Source organism: Ailuropoda melanoleuca, chromosome 10, assembly GCF_002007445.2.
Source record: "Ailuropoda melanoleuca isolate Jingjing chromosome 10, ASM200744v2, whole genome shotgun sequence".
Classification (NCBI taxonomy): domain Eukaryota; kingdom Metazoa; phylum Chordata; class Mammalia; order Carnivora; family Ursidae; genus Ailuropoda; species Ailuropoda melanoleuca.
This window is the reverse complement of record NC_048227.1, coordinates 34,635,436-34,660,535: the sequence shown is the minus strand read 5'-3', so window position 1 is coordinate 34,660,535 and position 25,100 is coordinate 34,635,436. Positions and strand designations below refer to the sequence as shown.

Sequence of the window (25,100 nt, the reverse complement as noted above, 5' to 3'; positions counted from 1 at the left end):
GGTCCGCGTGGGGGCAGAGCTAGAAGGGAGGTGGAGCCGTGGGGCGGGGTCTTCCCGCGGCTGGGCCATTTTCGAGGCTGGGAGTCTTCGGGGAGGGACGAGTATGGGAGCGGGGCCTACCTGAGGCGTGGCCAATCTTGAGAAGGGGCCGGGCTGGGCCGTAGGCAAACAGGGGATAAATAAAGGAAGGGAGGGGCTAAGACTAGGGCGAGGCTAGGGCAGGGCCATTCACGAACCCGGGAAATCTGGGCGTGGCCGAAGCAGGGCGGCATGGGCGGGGCCATGCCAGGGGTGGGGCCAGGCCAGGGGCGGGGCCAGGCCGGATTCTCCGCTGTCCCAGGTCCTGGAGCACTCCCGCCAGGCCGGTCTCGCTCCCGCCCTGCAGGCCCCTCCCAGGCTGGCCTGGCCCCAGGAAGAGCAAGGCAGGACGCCCCAGACTGGGCGGCCGCGGTCGGGCCTCGCCCCAGACGCTGCGCTCCGGGCCAGGCGTCCGCGGGGGGCCCCGGCGGACTCAGCTCCGTACTGCCCCCGGGGCTACGTCCCCGGAGACTCGGAGGGCGAGGGTGAGCAGGGCTGCGGGAGCCTGCGAGTGCATCCGTGTGTGCGTGCATGTGCATACCGGGTACGTGCGTGGAGTTAGGTAGGAGTGAGCTCCAAGGAGCTGAGTGTATGTGCAAAGTTGCATGTGTGTGAAGGGCAGTCCCGTGTGGGAGGTGAGTCGTGCGTGTGTGCCCGTGTATGTGTGTGCGTGCGTGTGTGTGACAGAGACAGTGCATGTGAAATTTAGTGAAGGCTGTGTGGGTATGTCAGGGTATCTTGGAGGAAAATGGAAAGGCAGATGCAATGATACTTGGGGATCTATAGGGTCAGGACGTTTTTGGCGAGCTGTGGGGTGCGTGGGTGGGTGATGAATTGTGGGAGTATAAGAGTTGCAAACGTGTGTTTCCTTATGATTGGCAGTGAGGGGTGCTGCTGGGGGCCTTGGTGTGAAGGGGTGGGGACTGAGGAAAGTTTGGGTACTGATTGCTCTTTGAGGGATGAGTGTGATCTGGAGCAGTAATGGACAGGGCAGGTGTCTGGGGCCTGGCTCAGAGTAATTTGGTGATCACATCAGCCCCTTTGCTTTGAGGGCTGGGGAAATGTGTGGGTGGAGACTGAGGGGGCTGGGCTTGCCCCTTGCTTGGGGAAGCAGTGGGCAGGGTTCCTGCTTCAGGTGGAGGGAGCTGCTAACTTACCAGTCACCTGTCACCCAGGCTCCGTGCTCACTCCTGCTTGGGTGGCTTCTGTTGGCGCTCCTGCAAGAACATGGTGCAGAAGTACCAGTCTCCTGTCCGCATCTACAAGTACCCATTTGAGCTGGTCATGGCGGTGAGTGACCCCTGATTCTCCAGCCCCTTGTGTGATAGTTAGAAGGACACAGGAGGTCAGCTATGTAAGAATTAGAGGGAGCCCCTCAAATCCCCAAATGAGAAGGAATTATTGAGCTGCTCCGCTGAACTGGTGCATCGAGCTTCTCACTAGTGACTCCTCCACCCGGCCACCCCAGCCTTCACCACAGCCTCTGGAATCCTTGCCCACTGACCAAATCACAAGATCTTTCTTTTTCTCTTTGATGAAGCAGCCTTGTTCTCTCATCTCAAGGTCCTCAGACAGAAAACAAGGATATCGTGGGCCAAGCCACTGCTGTCATTTTGTGTAATGCTAGTAATTATAATAGTAAATATACTAATGATGATGATGGTAGCAGCCATTCACCAAAGGTATACAGGGCCAAGCCTCTACGTACATTGTTTTGTTATTCTCATTTTATCTCCACTTAACTGAAGCTTGGACAGGTGAAGGGGTGGCCCCAAGTTCTGTGGCTGAGGAGAGGTAGAGCCAGGGCTCAGACCCATACAGGGGGTACTCAGGAGACATTATTTTTACCACAACACCCCCCGCCCAGGGTCCTCCTTCTGCTTGCACACCCCTTTTCCTTTCCCTCAAGGAAGCTGAGAGGGGGCAAGTGTGCAGCAAGGGCAGTCATTTTCAGGGTGGCTTCAGACTGACTCTATGTAAGTTGGGCAGCTGAGGAACTAGAAATGGCTCCCAATCTCTTGGCCTCCTGAATCGATGGCCCTTGCACTATGGCAGATGCTGTAAACAGGCAGATGTAGCTTTCCTTCTTGGGACCATCCCTCTGCCTCTCAGAGGTCCCATTCCTTGGGGGGAAAGGGGGCAATGCTATGGAGCTGTGTTAGGAGTGAATGGGAAATGTGTGGTGCCTCTGGCCCAGTGCCTGGCACACAGTTGGCACTCACTAAATGTGGTTGTCCCTGCTATTCCACCACACAGTATCATAAATGATTGTATTGAAAGTGCAAGAAACACTGGCATCCACCTGCATCCTCCCCATCCCAGCCTGGCTGCTTAACTTCAGCCTTTGATTCAAGGACTTTCGTATCAATTGGTACATCTCTGGGTGTGTGTCTTGCCCAATCTTATTCTACAAATCTACCTATATATGTGTTTATGATCACATAATGGATTTTAAAGCATCTGGAGTCATTCACACATGTTGTGCTGTTCTGTGCAGATGATTCTAGGGCAAGAGAGGGGCAGGTCTGGGGTTGTATTGCCCAGCTGGGTGACCTTGGGCAAGTTACTTAACCTCTCTGAGCCTCCATTCCCCATCTCTAAATGAGGAGTATGTGGTTTCCAAATCCAGGCTTTGTGCCATGGATTAAATGAGTCGATATATGTAAAGCTCCCAATGCAAGGTCTGGCACAGACCAAATGCTGTTACTGTTATGGTTGCTGCTGTGTGTGGCTGTGTGACTTTCCCTCATTTGTAATGTGGGTGGGACACCAGGGGATGATGAAGAGTCAGAAGCGATGGGTCCTTGCTGCAGCCCTGCTGTGCTCTGGCTGTGTCCTGTTGCAAAGTTACTGAATTTCTCTGAGCCTTGGTTTCTTCATTTGTGAAATGGGGATGATTATGTGCACTTCACAGGGTTGTCATGAGGAATAAAGATTTTGTATATATAGGTTATAAATATATATATATGTTATATATTATAATGTAGGGGGAATTGGAAGGTGGGGGGCAGGTGTACTACACAGAGCTTGGTCCATACCAAATAGACAATAATTGGCAGCTTAATAGAAATACTTGTCCTCCATCTAAGCCTCTAGCAGCTCACGTATTCTAAGACCTTAGGACTCCTTCATTCATTCATTTAAAATAAGAAAGACACCGTCCCCACCTTCTGGGACAATCCAGAACCCTCTGGTTCTCTACCATGAAACTGAGACAAATACCTGTAAAATGGAAAACTAATACTCTTTCATTATTGCATGAGCTTAGTAAGTGTAATTTAATTTAGCATATTTAGGATTCTCAAAAATATTTGCAATTATTGCACTTTAAAACATGCCGGATAAAGTAGCACTTAATTCTGTATTAATAAGACCAGTACCTCCCTCTCCCGCTCCCCTGCTTGCGTTCCCTCTCTCGCTGGCTGTCTCTCTCTCTAATAAATAAATAAAATCTAAAAAAAAAAAAAAGACTAGTAAAGTATTCACATTGATTTTACCGGAGTATGTTAAGCATATTTTGTAAGCTTCCTGTTTCATAAATGAAGGCAGGACTCCCTTTACTCCCCTAGCTGTTAACAATCCCTAGGTGTGGATGCATAGAGGCTTATGGGTACAGTAGGAAACAAAGGTTTTCAGATACTTATTATCTGTATCTGTGTTAATTTATTTGTATTTCTCAAAGGGACAGCCTTGCCCATGTTTCCTTATCTTCCATACAATCCTTGTTGGTGAAAGGGCCCCAAACCTCTGCAACTTACAAAGTCATTTGCCGACTGTTTACAAAACATTATTGTCCCCAAAATAGCTGCATAACTCAACATAACTTGCATGCTGTGTGGGCACAAAAGGGTTTTTCTGCACTTAATGTCCGTCTTTGTTTCTCAGCTGAACACTTGCCCTCAGTCTGGGTCAGATGCCAGGGAAGTTTCAGATGGACTCAGCTATTCTCAGTGCATCCGAGTGACCAGCTGAGCTGGCCTTTGGTTTTTCTGTTTAACAAAACTGACTTGAGAATTGAAGCATTCCTTGCTGCAGAAGTCCACCAGCCACAAACACAAATGACTAAAACTGGGCTCAAGGAATTGGTTATAAAATAGCACTGAGCCAACCTTCCTAGACTGAGCTTAAAAAATTACCCAAAAAAATTTATTTTTCCTCTTTCATTTCAAAAATGTAACTAATCCAGTGAAGGGGTGTCTCTCTCCTTGGGCCAAATCCCCTGATGTGAATTCTGTTTCTGAAGGGTGGGATCCCAAGGATGTTTGCTTTCTTCTTTCTTGATTTTATTCTGTATTATTTGGTTCAAAACAGTGAGCTTGTATTATCTTGGTAAAATGAAGACAATGGAGGTAGCTGTGTATACAAGGCTGGGGAGGTCTTTGGTCCCTTTGTATGTGGAGTCCCAGAAGGTGGTGGTGGGGTTTGCGCATAGATCACAAAGGCCATGTCTTGGACTTCGGACGGTGGTCCCTTGAGCGCTGAAGGCACCACAAGACGGTGGTCCTCTGACCACTCTCTGGTCAGCCTACAGCCTGTTGTGAATGGATTCCGGGTTATCTGGGATCTCCTCCCAGACGGATGGTGGTGAAGAGCCAGATCCTTCAGCTGGGTCCCTGTTCCAGTTTCTCAGCTGTAAGATGGAGGATACTCCTGCTCCTCTGAGAGTAGAAGTGAGGATTAAATGAAGGGACAAGGCCTAGTGCATTGTTCATGCTGGTGAAATACTGTTTAGGCTTATTGTTATTATTTAATGTTCTAACAGCTTTATTGAGTTATAACTTACACACCCAATTAAAAGGTACAAGTCAGGGATTTTTAGTATTCATAGAGTTGTGTAGTCATCACCACTGTCAGTTTTAGAACACTTTCATCGCCCCAAAAAGAAACCCTGTGCCCATTTGCAGTCCTCTCCAATCCCTACACCCTCAGCCCCTGACAACCACTAGTCTACTTTCTGTCTCTGTGCACTTGCCTGTTTTGGACATTTCATTAAGTGGAATCATAGAATATGTGGCCCTTGGTGATGGGCTTCTCTCACTCAGCATCATGTTTTCAAGTTTCATCCAAGCTTCCTTTTAATGGCTGAGTCATATTCCGTTGCCTGGATAGACCACATTTGTTTTCCACTCATCAGTGGATGGATGCTTTCCAATGTTGGGCTATTACGAATAACGCTGCTATGATCACTGAGGCCCAAGTTTTTGTGTGGACATACTCTTTCCAAAGAAATCCCTGCCGTGAATGGTAGTGATCGTTTGTGGGTTTAGGCATATACTATTTTAAATGTTATTTAATAAACGTGTTCACAGTGCTTATGAGGTCCCAGGCACTGTTCTGGGCCCCTTCAAATATTAAGTCATGTACTTCTCCTAAGCACCCCAAGAGACAGATTCTGTGGGTAGCACCATTCTACTAGAGGAGGAAACTGGGGCATGGGAAGGACGAATGGATTGCCCGAGGCCACAAAGCAAACATGAGGCAGGTGGGGACTTAACTGCAGGCAGTTCAATTCCAGAATTTACATTTCTGATCAGGAACTCTGTCATTTCTCAGAGCTGAGGATCTCAACTCGTTAGGGTGGCATCTGGGCCCAGTGAGTGGTCTGGCTGGGATCGTTACCACCAGGACTGCGTCCTGAATGCCTGCACTCCATCAGGACCCCACAGAGGGGAGCACAGCTGGAACCCACAGACCCTGGCCTCCTGGGGGTGGGGGGCAGCCGATGCTGATAGAGCTCGGCAGCAGTTACCCACCAAATCCTCTGTGTGCCCAACCCTTGAGGCCTGCTCAGAGGCAGGAACTTTCATAACAGCCTTGGCTGCAGTGGGAAGAAAAACTAAGGTTTACAGAGGGTATGGAGACTATCGCATAGGCAGTATATTCATTGGCTAGGGTTACGTAACAAAGCACCATGACTGGGTGGCTTAGAACAACAGAAATCTAGAGGCCAGCCATTGGAGATCAAGGTGTCAGCAGGACTGGGCTTCCTCTGAAGTGCTTTGGAAGGATCTGCTCCAGGATTCTCTCCTGGCTTCTGGTAGTTCTTGGCCTGTGGTGGCCTAACTCCAAACTTCACACGGCATATTTCCTGTGTGTGTGCCTCTGGGCACACAAATTTCCTTTTTCATAAGGAAGGACATCAGTCATATAGGATTTATAAGTACACTCTAGTGACCTCATTTTAGCTTGTTTACCTCTGTAAAGACCCTCTTTCTCAATAAGGTCACATCCTGAGGTGCCTGGGGCTAGGACTCCAACATACCTTTTCTGGGGGGACATAATTCAGCCCATTAGGCTCAGTAAATGGCATCATCAGTAAATGACAGAGATTTGAATTTAGGGAAATCTGCCCCGATAGCCTGTGCTCAGAGCCAGACTTTCCAGATGCTGGCGCCGATGTTCCGTAAACACCTGTGCACCAGCGGCCACAGCACCTTCAGGAATGATCTGGCTGCCTCTTGTCCAGGCACTGCCCCGGGATCCCAGTGGGGCTCCCAAGCCCCGTGACTTCAGCTTGTCTCAGATTCTGCAAATCCAAAGAAGGAAGATGGCTGGGAGTAGAATTTCCTTAGCAGTAGGCTTTTCACACAGAGGAAGGGTTACAGAGGTGAGAGCTGTCGTCAGCAATTAAGTGTTAAAATATTTAAAGACCCGGACTTTTGTATTGGTAAACAGCTTGTAATTTAGCAAGTGGGTTATTAATAAGGAGCAGCATCTAGAGGTAAATCCTTGCAGGTCAGGCCAGAGCAGTTACAGTTGGACCCGTTGTTATGGACGTAGTTTTAACAAAGCAGCAGGGACCTTATTTAAATGAGTTTAAATTAGTTCCCTGGAGCCCATCATCTGATCCTGTTGCTAACAGATTAAGGGAAGCAACATTTTCCATCCTGGATTGCTTACAGGGACCTGACGCGTTCTGATTTGGGCTGGGAGAACACAGGCGATCCACTGCCCAGAAAAGTGATCTTACGATTTCAGAAGCAAATTTTAGGTCCTCATTCATTCCTTTATGCAAATATTATTTCACACACATGTTCATGTATGCAACCTACAAATATTTATTGAGTTTCACTGTGTGCTAAGCAGCATGCTAGGTGTAGGGGCTACAACATAGTGGATTCCTAGCCCTTTTTGAAATGCATCATGATTCCGTTCGTTTGCTTCCTTACTTCTTTATATATGGGCCTTTCTCATTAAAGTAAGCTTCAGAAAGGTGGCGACTATGTCTATCTTGTTCTGGTTCTCCTGATACCATCCCTTCCTGCCCACACAGGGCTTGCAGTGTGTGTGTGTGTGTGTGTTTGACAGAGAAAGAGAGAGACAGGAACCAGGCAAATGCCATGTAGAATGGTTCCTAATAGGGAATGCACAGGGTGCTGTAGGAACATGGGGAAGGGTCCATTGATCGCCAGCCGAAGGTCTTTTAGGTCATTCAGGCTGAGCCTTGCCAAGGGCAGATGCGCCCACTGTCTGCAGAGAAGGAGGAGACCTTTCTGAAGAAATAAATGTGGCTCATTTGGGCTCCAGTGTGAATTAAAAAGTGGTTGGCAGGCTCAATTTGTCTGTTCAAGGACCTTGGGAGCTTTGGAAGGCTTTAAGCATGAGTGACATGATCAGATTTAGGCTTTAAGTGGATTGGAGGGGGTTTTCCATCCCAGAAGCGAGGAGAACGTGGGGAAGCAGAGGTGACAGAGGCTGGGCACATTCCTGAGACACTTGAAAAATCTCAAATACTGTTTCCCTCCCATCAAGATCCTGACATACTGCTAAATGTCAAGACGCTCTGGGCTTGGCCTCTCTGCCTCCCAGCCCCTCCCTGAACTATCAAGGGCACCAGCTGATCCTGGAAGTTTGTGGGCACAGAGTGTGTTCAGAGGAGGAGAGTTTCCTCCAGCCTGCTCCCCATGCGTGGGTGAGGATCCAGGTTTGTGTGCAGTTGCTGGGCGGGACAGCCAGGCTGCGTGTTCCACCCCGCAGTGCCGGAGAGGCCAGGCGTTCTGATGGGGTGACCTCACCAGGCAGAGACACAGTCCTGGCCTGGGCAGAGGGACATCCAAATCCGATTCTTGCAAAGAAGGGATAGAATAGGAACGAATACTACCTAGGCCCCACTAACGGCGCCCCATGCTACAGCCTCAGGACCGGGAAACTGAAAAGCAGGCAGAAGTGTTCTCTGGCACCTTGTTTGGGGCTGATTGATCGGCCAAGAGGGGCGGTTGCATGCCTCTCATGACCACAGATGGGAACTACTCAGGCATTTATTCACCTGTGCCATGGGCACCTGCAAGGACTCAGCTCCGGGGAGGTGGAGCATAAATGGCAATACACGGGCACAGGTTACCCGTGGGCCTGCCACCGCGCACTGGCAGGTGCAGACGGAGCCCACTCACGGGGGATGGGGGTTCTGTGCTGTTCCACCTGCTCTTCCAGGCAGATCTATGTCAATGGTTCCAACTTCCTGCTTTCTTTCCCCAACACCTGCTCCTCCCTCCCTCCCAGCCTCCTTTCCTCCCTTCCTTCCTTTCCTCCCTTCTTCCCTTCCTCCCTCCCTTCCTACCTCCCTTCCTTCCTTTCTTCCTCCCTTCCTTCCTCCTTCCCTCCCTCCCTTCAGCAAATATTGGCCAGGTGTCTAGAGCACCAGGTGTTGTACAAGGGCACTGGGGAATCCAGTGGCGAAGAAAACAGACATAGAGCCAGAGGTGCTGACTAGAAACAAACACACAGATACGATATTCTACTCCAAATCACAGTCGATGCTCCCGGCAGGGCTGTTAACCACCCAGGAGATGGCTTACTCTTTTTTTCCAAAAACAACCAAATGTGGTAAAATATACATAATGCAAAATTTCCCATCGTGACCATTTTTAGGTGTATGGTTCAGTTCAGCATTAAGCACATTCATCGTGTTGTGCAGCCCTCACCACCATCCATCCCCAGAACTCTTTCGTCTTCCCAAACTGACACTCTGCCCCCATTAAACACCAACTCCCCGTCCTTCCTGCCCCTCCCAGCCCCTGGCATCCACCCTTCTAGTCTCCGCCAGTGAGTCTGACTATTTCAGGGACCTCATACAAGCGGAGCCTGGCAGTACGTGTCCTTTTGCGTCTGGTGCTTTCACTGAGCACGAAGTTTTTGAGGTTTGTCCGTCCTGTAGCAGGTGTCCGGGCTGCCTTCCTTTTTATGACTGAATCATATTCCACCGTATGGACAGGCCACATTTCGTTTATGCACGCATCCGTCCAAGGACACTTGGGATGTTTCTACTGTTTGGCCACTGTGAATGATTCTGTACAAATATCTGTTCAAGTCCCTGTTGGTTTCCTCTTGTCCATTTAAAAACGTCTACGATGTCACGTCTGGCCCTGTGCTCAGTGCCTTAAATGTGTTACCTACCTTTAATCTTTACTGTAGTCCTTACGAAGTAGGTATCACCATCATTCTCACTATCTCTTCTCTTTTTCTTTTTTTTTTGAGGGGACTGAGTCTCAGAGAGATTAAGTCAAGGTCGCCCAGCCGGCAAGTGGCAGAGGCAGCATCTAAACCTCGTGCTTTGCTTCTGCCTGGCCACCCACACCCGAGCCTTGTCCCCTTGCCGCGTCCAGGTGCCCTGGCTGCAGGGTCCTTCTGCCCCTTCGTCTCCATCTTTTGTGTCTGTGAGCCGGCTTTGACCTAGAATACCAGCAGGTTGTCCAGCTACGGGACCCTGCAGCACACCCGAGTTTATAGATTGTATACAGCAGTCAAAAGGCTCCAGTGGTGTGTTGCCCTGGTTCTACCACACCCGCTACCCTTCATCAGCTGGGGTGACACTGCTGCCATCAGATGTTTGATGTGTCATCCCGCAAGCTCTAGCTAAGCAACTTAGCCAAAACTGGGGAGAATCCTACAGTAGAATATGATTCAACCATGAAAAGGAATGGAGCACTGACACCTGCCACAATGTGGATGAGCCTTGAAAACACGATGCTCAGTGAGAGAGGCCAGACGCAAAAGGCCACATATTGTATTGTTCCACTCCTATGGAATGTGCAGAAAAAGCAAATCTGCAGAGATCGAAGGTGAATTAGTGGTTGCCTAGGGCCGGGGTGGGGTACTACGGGGTTGACTATAATGGGTAGGGAATTTTTTTAGGGGGTGATGACATGTTCTGTAATTAGATGGTGGTGATGGACGCACAACTTTGTGAATGTGCTAAAACCCACTGAATCGAACACTTTAAAAGGGTGCATATTAGGGGCACCTGGGTGGCTCAATCGGTTAAGCGTCTGCCTTCTGCTCGGGTCATGAGCTCAGGGTCCTGGGATCGACTCTTGCATTGGGCTCCCTGCTTAACAAGGAAGGCTGCTTCTCCCTCTGCCACTCCCCCTGCTTGTGCTCTCTCTCTCTCTCTCAAGTAAATAAGCAAAATCTTAAAAAAAAAAGGGGGGGGTGCATTTTATGGTATGAGAATTCTATCTCAAATAAAAAAAAAGTTGGGGGCGCTGAGAGGATCGATACTCATCTGTCCTGGGGTCTCCCAGGCTTGCAGCGGGAAGGCGCGGGTCATCCAGGAAGGCTCCTGAGGAGAGTGACAGGAGGTGTGTGCCTTGTGGGAGGTCACACAGTGCTCAGTGTCCTGAATCCCGCCTGCAGCACGGAAAGGGAAGGCAAAGTACTGGGCCAGTGTGGATCTTCTTTCCACACTGAAAGTGGAAGGTCTGGGGTAAACGGCTTCCAGCTTTTTTGAATTTGCATGAGGAAGAGCAGGAAGGATGGAGGGGTTGGGGGAGGAGGCAGCAGCTGTCAAGTGATTAGCAGAAATAGCTTTTCTGTACTTTATAGAATCTCACTCTTTTTTAAAATTTAAATTTATTTAACAAATGCTTATGTAGAACGAGCCCTGTGCCAGGCACTGTTCTCAGCACTTTACAAAAACGGACTCCTTTATTCCCCCCCACACACATCCCACAGCTCAGCAAGGTAGCTACTTTTCTCATTCTCCCTTTAACAAATGAGTACATTAAGGAACTGAGAATTCGATGACTCGTTCAAGGCCACACAGTTGGTAAGAAGCAGAGCAGAGATTTAGACCCAAGCCCCAGAGTCCGTGCCCTTAATGGGTATGGAATGCTGTCATTCATTCACTCATCATGTAAATGCCTACTGAGTGTTGACTGCGTCCTTTTGACAATCCCCGGGGATTTGGTGGGAGGGGGAAAAACTCACTGCCAGGGGCCGATGACTTCTTGTCAGCAGCTGTGATGCACAGATGAAGGAAACGGGAAACGGGTACAACCAGGTGCTCGTTGGGAATGAATTACTCCGCTTTACAGATGAGCCTAAAGGGAGAGAGCGGGACATGCCCATGCTCAAGGTTACCCAGCTGGAGGTAGGCAGGTCTGGCTAGGAGTCCAGCTGCCCATCTCCACATGCTAAGTGTGTCACTGTGGATTTTTACAGGATGGAGGCCCATGGGAGGCAGTCAGCGGAAGTTTCCACTGGTCTCTGCCTATCCCAGCTGCGGCCCTGCATGGGCGGGTTCTGGGCCTTGGACCAGCTTCCTTTCTGAGTGAGGAGGCTTGGGTGTCCCTCTCTAGCCACCTGGCAGAAGGGCTGTAACCGAATCCTTCTGCTACCTTGTGCTCTTGGGCGGCGGGGGGGGGGGGCAAACCACGTGCTTGTTCAGCACAGAGCAGTTCAGGCCTGATTTGTGGGGACAGGAGCTCATCGGGAGTTTGCTATAGACTGTTTGGTCCTATAAGACCCTGTGATGTGCCAAAGGCAAAGATGCCCCTGACTCACAGGTTTTAGCCCAGCAGGACTCAGCATTTCCAGACTATTGACACTTGTGATGTAGCCAAGTCCCCTGAGGGGCAGGACAGGGTGGTTCAGGGCTGGGGTCTGGGTCAGATGGGCCTGCGCTCCAGCCCCAGCACTTACTGACTGTGTGATGCCTTCCCAAGCCTCAACTTGCCTATCTGTAAAATGGGGAAGTATTAGTTTCCATCTTGGGGCACTGTACAAAGAAATGATGTGGTTAATGCCCCATAAATATCGGTCTGGGCTTCACAACCCCAGGGACTCTCCAGCAGGAGATACAACACCAGGATGGGCTATTTAGGGGCCCCTGGCTTCCAGATGGGACCTGAGCTCTGACAGCTTCCTGCCCTAATGCTGGCATAGCTCTGTCGTTGCTACTTGAGGAAGGTAGCACTTTCCCTTTCAGGGTCAGGGAAAACTATGCCCAAGCAGCCTCTGCTGCTGACCAGCCCTCCGCCCTCCACCCTTATCTGGCGGCTCCAGATGGTGCTCTTCTAACTAGAGGTTTGTTAAAACAGGAAGTCAGCCTGGTAAAACTCAGTTGAACGCTCTGGCTCCCCGGCCTGTCATTCCCCTCCCGGGACACATGTTTTGGGGGCTTTTTGGATCATCGACAAGTTGAAATTATTTTTTTCTTTGCTTGTGGGCATTTATTAGTCCTACTGTGTGCCAAGAACCGAGACAGACACGTATGGGGTTAGTGCTATGGAAAAGCATGCAGCCCATGCCTTCGGCACACCACACGCAAGCTAGGATATGGCTAAAGGATGTGATAAATGGTATCAAGGAAATGAATAGCCTAAAAGGACAGAATAGGGAAGGAGGCAGCCTTGCAAGGGTGAAGGTGGGGGAAGATGTCCAAGGAAGAGGGACCAGCACGGATGAGTCCCTCAAGCCACAGCATCTCCTCAACCCCCGATCCAGGTCTCTCAACCTTCTGGAAGCCCCAGTTACTCAGGCCTCCCTCCTCCTTTACTGTCAAGTAAACTGCTTAGTGGTCCAAGGAGAGGGCACAGCTCATGCAAATGCCCTGTGGTGGGAACAGATGGTAGGTGCATTAGTGTCCTGGGGCTGACATTAAAAAGACCACAAACTGGGTGGCTTAAACAGCAGAAACTTTTTACCTCACAGTCTGAAGGCTAGAAGTCTGAAATCAAGGTGTTGGCGGGATTGGTTCCTTCTGAGGGCTTGAGGGAGAGTCTGTTCCGTGCCTTTCTACTAGCTTCTGGCGTTGCTGGTAATCTTTGGCATTCCTTGGCTTGTAGAGGAATCACCCAGACCTGTGCCTTTATCTTCACATGGTGTTTTCCCTGTATGAGTGTCTGTGACCAAATTTCCCCTCTTTGTAAGGACACCAGCCATATTGGATTAGAGGTCTCCGCCCCCCTCCAGTATGACCTCATCTTAACGAATGACATTTACAAGGACCTATTTCCAGATAAGGTCACATGCACAGATACTAGGTAAGACACATGAATTTTGTTTGTGGTGGAGGGAGAGGGGTTGGTGCACAACTGAACCCATAAGAATGTGTTCCCAAAACAGCAAGGCTGGTGTGGCTGGAGTAGAGTGAAGGTGGCTGGTGGGAAAGACTGCTTGGGGCCTGGTGGGCCACAGTATGGAGTGTGGGACATGTTCTGGGCATCCAGGCGTGTTCTGAGTATGTCATTTCATCTGGGAAGCAGGAGAGACTGTAGAATAGTTAGAGGGAGTGCAGAAACTCAGGGGAGGTGTGGCCACAGGAGAATAGGAGTTGAAGTACTAAGGGTAGAGAAGGGGGAAATACTGACCACTCGGCCCTGGGGACAATGCCTGGCTGTTGCCCAGCTGCCTAGAAGAACAGGCCGACTAATGAGCAAAGCCTTCCTGAAGGAATGGGGACTGGACCACGCTGGGATTTAAATCCAGGTTTACCAGTTTTCCCTGTGTGACCTTGGGTAAGTTACTTAGCCTCTCTGTGTTCCAGTTCTTTCATTTGTCAAATGGGAATCCACCCCATTTTACAGATGAGCAAACAGAGGCTCAGAAGGCCACTCAGTGAGACAGTAGCAGAGACATGAACTGAGCCTATCCGATTCTGGAACATGCACCCTACATTTGGTGACAAGGGAGTACTCAGATATGGCTGGTAGGGAGCTGTCTGCAGTTCTTGCAAACCTGTGTTCTGCTGTCCTTTGAGTCTCGTTGCCTAGAGAATGAGAATTCTGGTTGCTTTAAATGAGCCGGGCTCTGCATAGGTAGCCAAGCTGATTTCAAACTCTGGGAGGCAAACTTGGTAGATACCCATCTTCCAGGTGGGGAAAGAGGCTTAGAGGAGGAAAGGCCTTGCCTGTGTTGGGAGGAGGTGGAGCTGGGCCTCCCACCCCGCAGCTGGCCACCTGATCTGCCCACTTTGCTACAGCAGCTCCCTCCTCAGGGGGCAGATGCTTGCTGGGGGTGCACTCTCCACTAGGGAACAAGGGCTCCTTATTCCAACCCTGCTGTGTCTGCTGTGTCTGTACAAGGCAACCAGGCTCTCCATATGGCAGGAAGACACACTGGGCTGGCCTTGTGGGGCCTGGGGTGACACCAAGGGCACCGGGCACCGTTCCCATTTCTCCCCCCCACCCTTCTGAGCTGAGCTGGGAGGAGCCCTGAGCGATGGGGGAGGAGGTGCTGTCCTCAGATGCCGGCACTATTTTTGGAGCTGCTTTGATCCCTATTGCCTGGCACATGGGCTGTGACAGGCGCTTGGAGCAGACCCCACTTGGATGCGGGCTTACCCCACAGTGGCTTTGCCCTATTACTTTTACTTCTGGAACTGGGCACAGACTCCTGTCCTCCAGTCTGGATGCTTTTTATTTCTTTTACTTTTCTAACTGCCAAAGCTATGTTGAGCACACACTGCCGAGCGGACAACCTTGGCTTGTTCCTGCTCTTGGGGGGGAAAGTATTCCATCTTCCAGCGTTGAGTATGATATTGACTGTGATTTATCAGACTGAGGAAGTTCCCTTCTATTCTTCATTTGTTCAGTGTTTTTGTCATGAAGAGGTGTTGGATTATGTCAAGTGTTTTTTTCTGAAAGATGCCTTCTTTTAAAATGCCCCAGGCAGGCCCACTCTTCCTTCTGAGGATGAAATCTCAAATGCAGAGCCAATGAGTGATTTGTCAAATCATTGCTCATGCACTCGTGTGTCACGGCTTTGAAACAGGTGTTAAAATGATGTCTTGTTGGTAAAACAGCAGTGGTCACTGCTCTTATTTTAGGCCAGGAATACACGTTTCTGCTCTTGTGAGACAACAGCCCAGCAGCAGGAGGGAGGAGGGTTGAACTTCAGGCTCCAGTGGCAGTGGACCCCTCTGGGGCCACCAGCCCCCTTGGCACTCATTCCTGCTCTGCCCCCAGGCCTACGAGAAACGCTTCCCCACCTGCCCACAGATCCCTGTCTTCCTGGGCAGCGAGGTCCTGCGTGAGTCCCGCAGCGCCGACGGGGCCGTGCACGTGGTGGAGCGAAGCTGCAGGCTGCGGGTCGAGGCCCCACGGCTGCTGCGGAAGGTGGGCAGGGAGGAGTGTCCCAGGGCCTGGGGGTGGGGAAGGCCCGCGGAGAGGGGACCGGGAGGAGTGGTGGGAGGCCTGGGGACCTGGGGGCAGGTTCAGGTGGTGGACGGAGTGTGTGTGAGTGTAGGTGCCCGGATGGCACTGGGGTTGGGGGCGGTGGGGTCTGGGTCAAGGGCTGGAATGGGAAGGACCAAGGCCTACGGACTGACTGATGGGCTGGGGACTAGGGCCAGGGCTAGTGGGCAGGTGCCGAGGGTCTCAGGGTCTGGGGGTGGAGAAGGGATCTGGGCCAGCTGGTGAGCAGGCCCGGGGTCTCGGTGAATCCCCATGTCCTGCAGCCACCCCACCACCACCACTGTTCTTCCCTTGCAGATTGCAGGCGTTGAGCATGTGGTCTTCGTGCAGAGAAACGTGTTGAACTGGAGGGAGAGGACCCTCCTCATCGAAGCCCACAACGAGACCTTCGCCAGCCGCGTGGTGGTCAATGAGAGCTGCAGCTACACTGTGAGCCTGCGCCCCCTCACCCCCACCCCATGCATCAGCCTAGCATCCCCCTCCTCTGGCCCCAGGGCCTTGTCTGATAAGATGCAGGACACTGGCTCATGTCTCCAATCAGATACACAGCCGATACTTTTTTGTTTGTTTAAGTGTTCTCAAATACTGCTTGGGACATACTTCACAAAATATTAGTCATTGTTTATCTGAAATTCAAATGTGGCAACCTGCTTCCCTCTTCCTCTTCTCTCTCTCCTTTCCTTCCTCCATGAAACGCATCCTCATTTAGTTTCTTCATCTGTTTTAAAATGAGATTAATGATTGCACCTACCACATAGCTTGTACTGAGGATTAAAGGAAATAAACTATCCAAAGCCCTTAGAAGAGTGCCTGGCACATACTTAAAGCCCCGTAGGTGTGTTACCTTTTAATATAATTAAGGGTCATCATTATTGTTCTCCAGTACACACCGATGGAGCACCTACTATGTGCCAGGCACCCTGTCAGGGCACCCAGTGGTGGACAAGTCCGCCTGGCTGTTGTGCTCACAAGAACTCCCATTCCAGTGGGAGACAGATAAGGAAAAAAAGTCCACATATACTTACAACTTTGTCCCAAGTGCTAAGAAGGGATCTAGCAGGCAGGACGTGGGAAGGGAAGGGGAGAGGCACTCATAGGTAACAGTGTCCCTCAGGCCTCTGTGGGGAGGAACCACTGAAGCTGAGAGCTGACAGGTGAGGTGAGAGGTGAGAGGGCTGGGAACAGAGTTCTGGGGTGGGAACAGCATGTGTGAAGACCCTGAAGTGGATGAGTGGAGTCTGAGGATGGGGGCTGCAAGAGCAGGGTCCTGCTGGCCCAGGGGCTGGAGTGAGGGAGGAATGTGGAGGCATTTGCTGGGATGCAGCCCAGCTCTGCCACTTTCTTGCTGAGTGATGTTGGGCAAGTTGCTTCCCCTCCCCAGGCCACCGCTTACATATCTGTCAGCGGAACCTGCTTCATCAGGTGCCGGCAGGAGCAAATGTGATAACGTAGGTAAAGCCCCCTTAGCCTGTGCTAGATCCCAAGTGGTAGTTTTCATGATGATAAGTCCAGCATCCTGACTATCGTGCATTAGAGGTATTTTGTGGGGAGCCTCCTCCATAGGGGGGCATTACCTTATTCATCTGGCCGGTCCCCAGCACTTGGCATGGTGCCTAGTATACAGCAGGTATCCAGTAAATGCCCATTGTTTTTTCTTTCCACATCTCCAACTCCTCTTGGGACCTTCTAGAAACTGGGCCCAGGATGTTCAGTTCTTACCTGTAGGAAAGTGTGGGTGGCAGTGTTTTATAAATCATTTTTAGTGAAGTATTTCTCAGAGTGAGTTTGGCCAACAGCTGCCACAGCGTCATCAAGGCTGCTTGGGAAATGCAGGTTTCCAGGCCCTGCCCTGGACCCATTCGGCCCAGGCAACTGCATATTTAACAGACTCCCTGGTCTTGTTTCTGCCCATGGAAGTTCGAGAAGTATTAAGCCTGGGTGTGCATAGTAGTTGTGTCAACAAAGTTTGTCCTTGCTTATATATATGTTTTTTTAATAATAAATATATATTATATATAAATATAGAACATATATAAATACTTTAAAATATATTTCTAAAATATATACTAGTTAGGTATAACTTGCTTATATATAATTATATATTAAATATATTACTCATTTAAATATATCATTACATAACAGTTTTTAAGGGAGAGACATGCAGATACCAGACCCACTTTCTTGGGTCCCCTCATAAGAAGGCTCTTTGTTCTCTAACACTTTGCATTGTTCTCTGGGCGAGGCTGCTGCCCCCTCCCCTGGCTCCCCCCCAAGGGTGCTCTCTGCTGTCTGCTCTGGCTGGGCCCACATCACGAAGAGAGCCCCAGGGGAGGGGGCATTGCATCCCCCACACTGAGACCTTGTCATCACCCCTGCCTGGCTTTCAGGTCCACCCCGAGAATGAAGAGTGGACTTGTTTCGAGCAGTCTGCCTCGCTTGACATCCGGTCCTTCTTTGGCTTTGAAAGTGCCTTGGAGAAGATTGCCATGAAGCAATACACAGCCAACGTCAAGAGGGTAAGGGGTGGGCTCCTGTGTCAGTCACAAGGAGGAAGGTACACAAAACCCACTCTGCCACCTGACAACCCAAGTGACATGGGGCAAGACTGATCCTTAACCTTCCTTGGCCTCAGTCTTCTCATCCATAGAATGGGTATCCTCATAATGACCATAACACACAAGATAATGAGTGGAAACCACCTGGCCCATAATGGAGGCACCGTAATCATTACCTTGAGGGTCCCTGATGTTTGGGGCTTGTGTAGTGAACTCTGGACAAAGGAAGGGCTTTCTGTGGGGTTTTGTCCTGGTTAAAATGGTTGCTGTGTAAAGATCTCAGATCCATCACTGAGGAGAGAAGACTTTTCCTGTAATTCATTTTAATGATATATTTTATCCAACGTGTTATCCATAGAAAACTTATTAGTGAACTATTTTACATTTTTTTGTTCCGTACAACTCTTGGAAATCCAGTTTGTATTTGACACTCACAGCACTTCTCCATTCGGACCGGCCACATTTCAACTGCTCAATAGCCACATGTCAGGGCTGGGACTGCAGCCAGGTGGGATGACGCCCAGGCTGACGCGCTTACCCCTGCACTCCTGCCCTGGGGCTCATGTGCCGCTGATCTCTCTGGCTTCCAGGGGAAGGAGGTGATTGAGCATTACCTGAACGAGCTCATCTCCCAGGGCACCTCTCACATTCCCCGGTGGACGCCTGCCCCCGTCCGAGAGGAGGACGCCCGCTCTCAGGCTGGCCCGAGGGATCCTGGCTCCCTGGAGGCTGATGGGCCCGGCAGCGTCCCAGTCCCTGCTACTGAGACAGTCCTTACAGAAGGTAGGTCCCTCGGGCGGAGGCCAGCTGGCCGGGTCTGTGCCCTTGGCCCCCCCAGCCACCCAGTCCCCTGAAGCCTGCTTAGGGTTTGCTCACTCTGTGGGGAGAGAATTGCTTCGGGTCCCCTTGGGAACAGGTCTGGGACTTGGAATGACTCAGCTTCCTCTCTTTCCTGCTGCTTCACCCTCTCTTCCTTCCGACCCAAGAGCCAGAACTGATTTATTTCTAAATCAGGAATTGACCTGATCTGGTGCCTCAGGGCTGCCCTTTTCTCTGTGTGTGTGTGGGGTGTTTTTTTGTTTGTTTTTTTTTTTTTTTACTATTTTTAATTATATGAGTAATGCATGATGATGAAAAATTCAAATTTCTTGGAAGATGTAAATTAGGGAGTAAGACTCCTTTCTTCTCCCTCGAGGCCCTAATAGTTTTGTGCTCGTATTTCCTGAACTATCTAGGCATATATATATATATATATATACACATACACACATATATACAGGTATGCATACGTGTATAACTTACGTTGAATCAATGAGAGCATATTATATGTCCTCCTGGATGTTTTGATTATTTTCACTTCCTAATGTTGCTTGAACAGTTTTCTGTATCATTGCTTCTGTCTCAGCACTTTGCAGTATTTCTTGGTGTGGTTGTACCATAACTTACTAATAAACATTTATGGATTATTGATTATTTTTAGTTAACTTAGCTAATCTTCTATTGATGGACATTTAGGTTTCTGGTTTTTTTTATTTTATTTTTTCCCCATTTAAAAAATATAGTATATCTTTCTATTTAAGGTTGTTTTTATATTTGTATGAGCATATACACAGCATAAAATTTTTTAAAGATTTTATTTATTTATTTGACAGAGAGAGCGAGAGAGCACAAGCAGGGGCATCAGTAGAGGGAGAGGGAGAAGCAGGCTCCCTGCCAAACAGGGAGCTCGATGTAGGGCTCAATCCCCAGGACCCTGGGATCATGACCTGAGCTGAAGGCAGATGCTCAACCATCTGAGCCCCCCAGGTGCCCCGTAGCATAAAATTTTTTAAGTTGAACTGTTGGGTCAAAGGTTATATGCAGCTGAAATCTTGGCAGATTTACCAATTAGGCATGCAAAGAGGTTGTACTAGTCAATGTTCCCTCCAAAAGTGCATAGGTATGTCTATTCCTCACTTCACTCCGGCTCCCCACAAGACTATTCAATGTTTTAAACTGAGAGGCGCCTGGGTGGCTCGGTTGGTTAAGCATCTGCCTTCGACTCAGGTCATGATCCCAGGGTCCTGGGATTGAGCCCTGAGTTGGGCTCCCTGCTCAGTGGGGAGTCTGCTTCTCCCTCTGCCTCTGTCTCTCTCCCCAACCCCCTTTGCTCTGCTNTCTGTCTCTCTCCCCAACCCCCTTTGCTCTGCTTGTGTGCTCTCTCTCTCTCAAATAAATAAATAAAATATTTTTAAAAAAATGAACTGAAAGCAAAAAGTGACCCCTGGAAGATGAATGGAGCCAAATACTATTTTCTTGTGCTTAGTGACTCTGTGTTGCTTTTTTGTGAATCTCTGTTCCTGTACTTTATCTTCCTATTTGCCCATTGATTTCTCACTGGTTTGTAAGAGCTCTTTGTACTGAAGGCAATTAGCCCTTTGTCATATTTTAGACTTTTGTTGACATGGGAAATGTCCACAGTATAATGTTAAAATTAAAAAAAAAAAAACCCTAGGACACAAAACTACACATATCCCATGAATTCAGTTTCAAACATATGCATTTGTGCTCACGATGATTCGGTCTTTCCTTTGGGGCCACTGAAGTGTAGGGCATAGCCATGTAACCAATAATACATCTGGGGCAGTGTTTAGGGAGAACAGAATTCATTCATTCAACAAATATTTATTCTGTACCAACTGTATATGTACTAGTTGGCTGCCAGGGTATGTGCACTCTTAAAATATTTTATAAAAATTAAAACTTCTGCCCCTTCTTGTGCACGTTGTCCAGTGGTCATGCCCTGTGCCCTCCTCATTTTGCACCAGGCTTTTCCTTCCTTGTCCATCTGCACTGTCCACCAGCAGGGCTGGTGCTCGGGATGGCTGGCGAGAGGCAGAGTCATGCCCCTTCCACCCTGCCCTGAATCACTGGGCCTTTGTGCTCGGGAGAAAGGGGCCTTCACAGCCGCATAGAGGCCGGAAGGATGCTGGTATCTCCTGCCTCCCTTGTGCTTTCTCCCTCATCCTCACCACGCCCCCTTCCCATCTCCAACATCTCCACTTCGGACCACTCTGAGGCTCCCCCACCCCACACCGCGAGCATCTCTCCTGCCTCTGTTTTTTTTTTTTTTTAAAGATTTTTATTTATTTATTTGACAGAGATAGAGACAGCCAGCGAGAGAGGGAACACAAGCAGGGGGAGTGGGAGAGGAAGAAGCAGGCTCCCAGCAGAAGAGCCTGATGTGGGGCTCGATCCCGTAACTCCAGGATCACGCCCTGAGCCAAAGGCAGACGCTTAACCGCTGTGCCACCCAGGCGCCCCTCTCCTGCCTCTGTTTACCCAGATGCCTACTGACCTCCAGCCCTGGACTTTTTTTGTTTTAGAGGGAATCATTGGGGCCTGCTGCTGTCTGTGCATACATTCCATTTGTTTTCTTACTGTGCACACGGAGAACGAGCTGTGCCCATGGGGGCTGCTCTTTGTGGCCCACCTACCCACCACCGCGATGCTCACATGCTGAGGTACCTCACCATGCCAGCATCTGCCATCCCAGCAGTTACGAGTGGGCATGGGGACCTCGGGTTGGAGCCCAGCCTCTAAATGCCACACATGCTGACCCCAAACAGCTCAATCGTGCAGCTGGATGGGACTGAACCCTGGGAATGATCCGTGCAGCTCCCAGGCTGTATTTTGGGGTCAGGGCTCTGTCTACAAAAAGCCTCAAACCCACAAGGGAGCTGGGAGGCAGGAAGGCAAAAGGAACCGTATCTACTGACCATCTCTTTTATGCTGGGTGCACCGCATGCCTTCACTTGCTTCTTAACCTCTCTTGGCCTCAGTTTTGTCTTCCGAGAAGTTGGGACAGTAGTGTGCCCGCCTCACAGGGGTGTTGGAACAGCTCAATGAGATGATGCTTGACTAGAAACAATGAGCACATATTGTTAATAATCTTCAGAGGGCAGGACAGCTGCAGGGTCAAAGGACATGTCACTTGCCACAGTGAGATCCAGGCTGGCCCCACCATGAGTTTTCAGAACCACCTTGGAAATGGGTTGGCAAGACCAGAGGACGTGGAGCCCATATGGCTGTTCTTTGGTGAAAGGGCCACTGTACTCGACGTTTCAGATCCAAGGCGGCCAGTAAGGCGAGCGTTCCAGAAAGGGTAGACCACGTGGAGAAGGGAGTGGCATTGCCTTCTGGTCCTGAACTCCCCCATCTTCTCCTGCAGGGGACAAGCTGGATGCAGATTACATTGAGAGGTACCTGGGCCATCTCACGCCCGTGCAGGAGAGCTGCCTGATCCAGCTTCGGCACTGGCTGCAGGAGACCCACAAAGGCAAGGTGGGTGCAGAGCTGGGGTCTACCAGGGCATGTTCAATGACAGCTACTCACTTCAGGCACTGGGGGAGGACAGGCCAGGTAAATACGCTAGAAACTTATATTTTGCCTTTTTTTTTCTTTTTTAATTTCACTTCAATTTAATTAATATATACTGTATTATTAGTTTCCGAGGTAGAATTCAGTGACTCATCAGTGGCATACAACAGCCAGCGCTCATTATTTCAAGCACCCTCCTTAATGCCCATCACCCAATTACCCCATCCCCCCACCCACCTCCCGTTTTGCCTTCTTTTTGTTATGTATTGTCTCATGCATCTATAACGCATGCTGTGCATACCACTGATCGCAGGCTTTCTCATCCTCGGCTCCGCTGACATTTGAGGCTGGACAGTTCTTTATGGGCTGGGGCTGTCCTGCGCCCGGCATGGGTGCTGAGCAGCGTCCTGGCCTCCACCAGCAGATGCTAGGAGCTCTTCTCCCCAAGTTGTGAGAACCAAAAATGGCTCCAGACGCTAACCCCCATCACATGAATGTCCATCGCGCATGTAGGTCCCAAGCATGGACTTGACCTTCAGCTTTGTTGACTAAGACTTTGAGCCCTCCCTTCCTTTCCATCCTCTCCCCACGCTGGGGTTGGGGGCAGACAAGGGAGTTACTTTCACATTGGGCTGTGATTTAACCTGTCTGCCCCTGTTTTCTCATCTGTGAAAGGGGGATAATGCTGGCATATGCCATCTGGACTGAATTACAAGGGACAATGCACGTGAAGTGTCTAGAGTCGTGTGTCTGGTTCAGGATGAGCACTGATGGAAGGGGAGCTTTCGCTGGGGCTGGGTTTCCCTTGCCTGTTGATACTTGCCTGAGGGAAGGAAGGAGAGCTGGCAGGGTCTTAGCTTGTCACCTCGGCACATTAGTTAGACTCTGAGTTCTGTGTGGTAGGAATGCAGCTTGAGTCCAGGCAAAAAATAAGGAGAGGAGTACTTATTGGCTCACATAACTGTTGAGCGGGGTGTATTAACTTTCTAGGGCTGCTGAAAGAAAATGCTACAAACTGAGTGGCTCAAAACAACAGAAACTTAGTCTCACAGTTCCAGAGGCCAGAAGTCTGAAGTCAAGGTGTGGGGGGGTTGGGTACTTCTGAAGCCTCTCAGGGAAGATCTGTGCCAGGCCTCCTCTCTCCTGGCTTCTGGAGGCTGCTGCCGGTCCTTGGCTTGTAGAAGCGGCGCTCCAGTCTCTGCCTCCATCATCATCTCGTGGGCTTCATCTCCCTGTGTGTCCTGTGTCCGTGTCCCAAGTCCCCTCCTGGAGTAGGGCCCACCTACTCCAGTGTGACCTCATTGTAGCTAATTATATCAGTAGAGACTCATTTACAAATAAGGTATCACGCTAAGGTTTTGGGCGGACATGCATTTTGAAGGGATATCATTCAGCCTTGCTCGGGGGCCACGCAAGCTGTCCCGAACCAGGACTCACATGCGGCCAGGACCCCTGAGCTCTTGTATCTGTTCACTTCTGTGTCATCCCTGTCAGACTTACTTTCCTGTTGAGCTTGGAGCTGTGGCTGTCCGTGGCTTGCGGGCTCACCTTTGCCACTGCAGAGGAAGCAGTTCATGACCCGATCTTCTGATTTAAATTGCCCACTGCTCTGATTGGGTTTGCCACCCCTGAGGCCATGGGAGTGGAGTGCTGATTGGCAACACCAGCTAAAACCAGGATTGGTGCTGGGGAGTGGGGAAGAAAAGCAGCTCACCCAAAGAAAAGAGGTACATGGAGGAACGTCAGGCAGCCAGAACTCACAGATTTTCCCCACGGCTCACCCCTAGACTGTGTCATGGTTAAGCGTACGGTCCTTTTCCCAGCTAAGTATTTTGCAGATAAGGCAGGAAACTCATTGTCCATAATTTTGTCCACTGGGTTAGGAATACCATTCCACGGGCTTTCTCCTTCTTCCCTCAGATTCCCAAAGATGAGCACATTCTCCGGTTCCTGCGGGCTCGTGACTTCCACCTGGACAAGGCCCGGGAGATGCTGTGCCAGTCCTTGAGCTGGAGAAAGCAGCACCAGGTGGATCTCCTCCTTCAGACGTGGCGACCCCCTGCCCTCCTGGAGGAATTCTATGCAGGGGGCTGGCACTACCAGGACATAGGTGCGTCCCTTTACCTATGTAATGCATACACTTTGGTCACTGCCAAAGGTGCTTTGAAGGCCACTCTTCATGTTGGCATCTTATTATTTTTCCTTTTGACTCTTCTGGACACCTGGAGGTGCCCTTGGGGTTCACCCAGCCATGAGGAAAGTAGGGCCGGAATCGACATTTGGGCTTGAAGCAACATTTCTCACTCAGTGGCAGCGTTAGCCCAGCCCTGCTTCTGATCTTTGGGACCCCACACGATGGCTACATGCGTATGCATTAGTGCCCTGAGGCTGCCATAGCAAATCACCACAAACTGGGTGGCTTAAGGCCATAGAGATGTGTCTTCTCATCACTCTGGAGGCAGAAGCCCAAACTCAAGGTGTGGGCAGGGCCATGTTCCCTGCAACGTCTCTAGGGGAGCATCTCTTCCTGCATCCTCCAGCTCCTGGGGTCTCCAGGCGTTCCGTGGCTTGTGGTCATGTCACCCCAATCTCTGCCTGTCTTTTACATGGCTTCCCTCTGGGTGTCTCTCTGTGTCCTCTCCTCTTCTTATAAAGACCCCAGGTCATTGGATTTAGGGGCCACCCTGATCCAGTA

The 25,100-nt window shown here is 50.1% G+C and overlaps 1 protein-coding gene and 1 long non-coding RNA gene across 2 annotated transcripts in view; one reads left to right on the top strand and one right to left on the bottom strand.

The window, feature by feature from the left end:
* Positions 1–322: 322 nt before the first annotated feature.
* Positions 323–25,100, top strand: part of SEC14L5 (SEC14 like lipid binding 5) — a 53,958-nt gene continuing 29,180 nt past the window's right edge. Inside the window, exons 1-8 of the mRNA XM_034670410.1 lie at positions 323–563; positions 1,254–1,368; positions 15,264–15,413; positions 15,789–15,920; positions 17,879–18,007; positions 18,637–18,829; positions 22,257–22,369; positions 24,326–24,515. Coding sequence (XP_034526301.1) covers positions 1,306–1,368; positions 15,264–15,413; positions 15,789–15,920; positions 17,879–18,007; positions 18,637–18,829; positions 22,257–22,369; positions 24,326–24,515 — 970 coding nt within the window. The 5' untranslated portion in view covers positions 323–563; positions 1,254–1,305. The remainder of the gene's footprint in view (positions 564–1,253; positions 1,369–15,263; positions 15,414–15,788; positions 15,921–17,878; positions 18,008–18,636; positions 18,830–22,256; positions 22,370–24,325; positions 24,516–25,100) is intronic.
* On the bottom strand, positions 3,741–13,209 carry LOC117804178. Its single transcript, XR_004628505.1, has 3 exons — positions 13,002–13,209; positions 11,284–11,396; positions 3,741–4,736 (listed from the first exon to the last, which is right to left on the bottom strand). It is a non-coding gene; the product is annotated as an uncharacterized LOC117804178 (long non-coding RNA).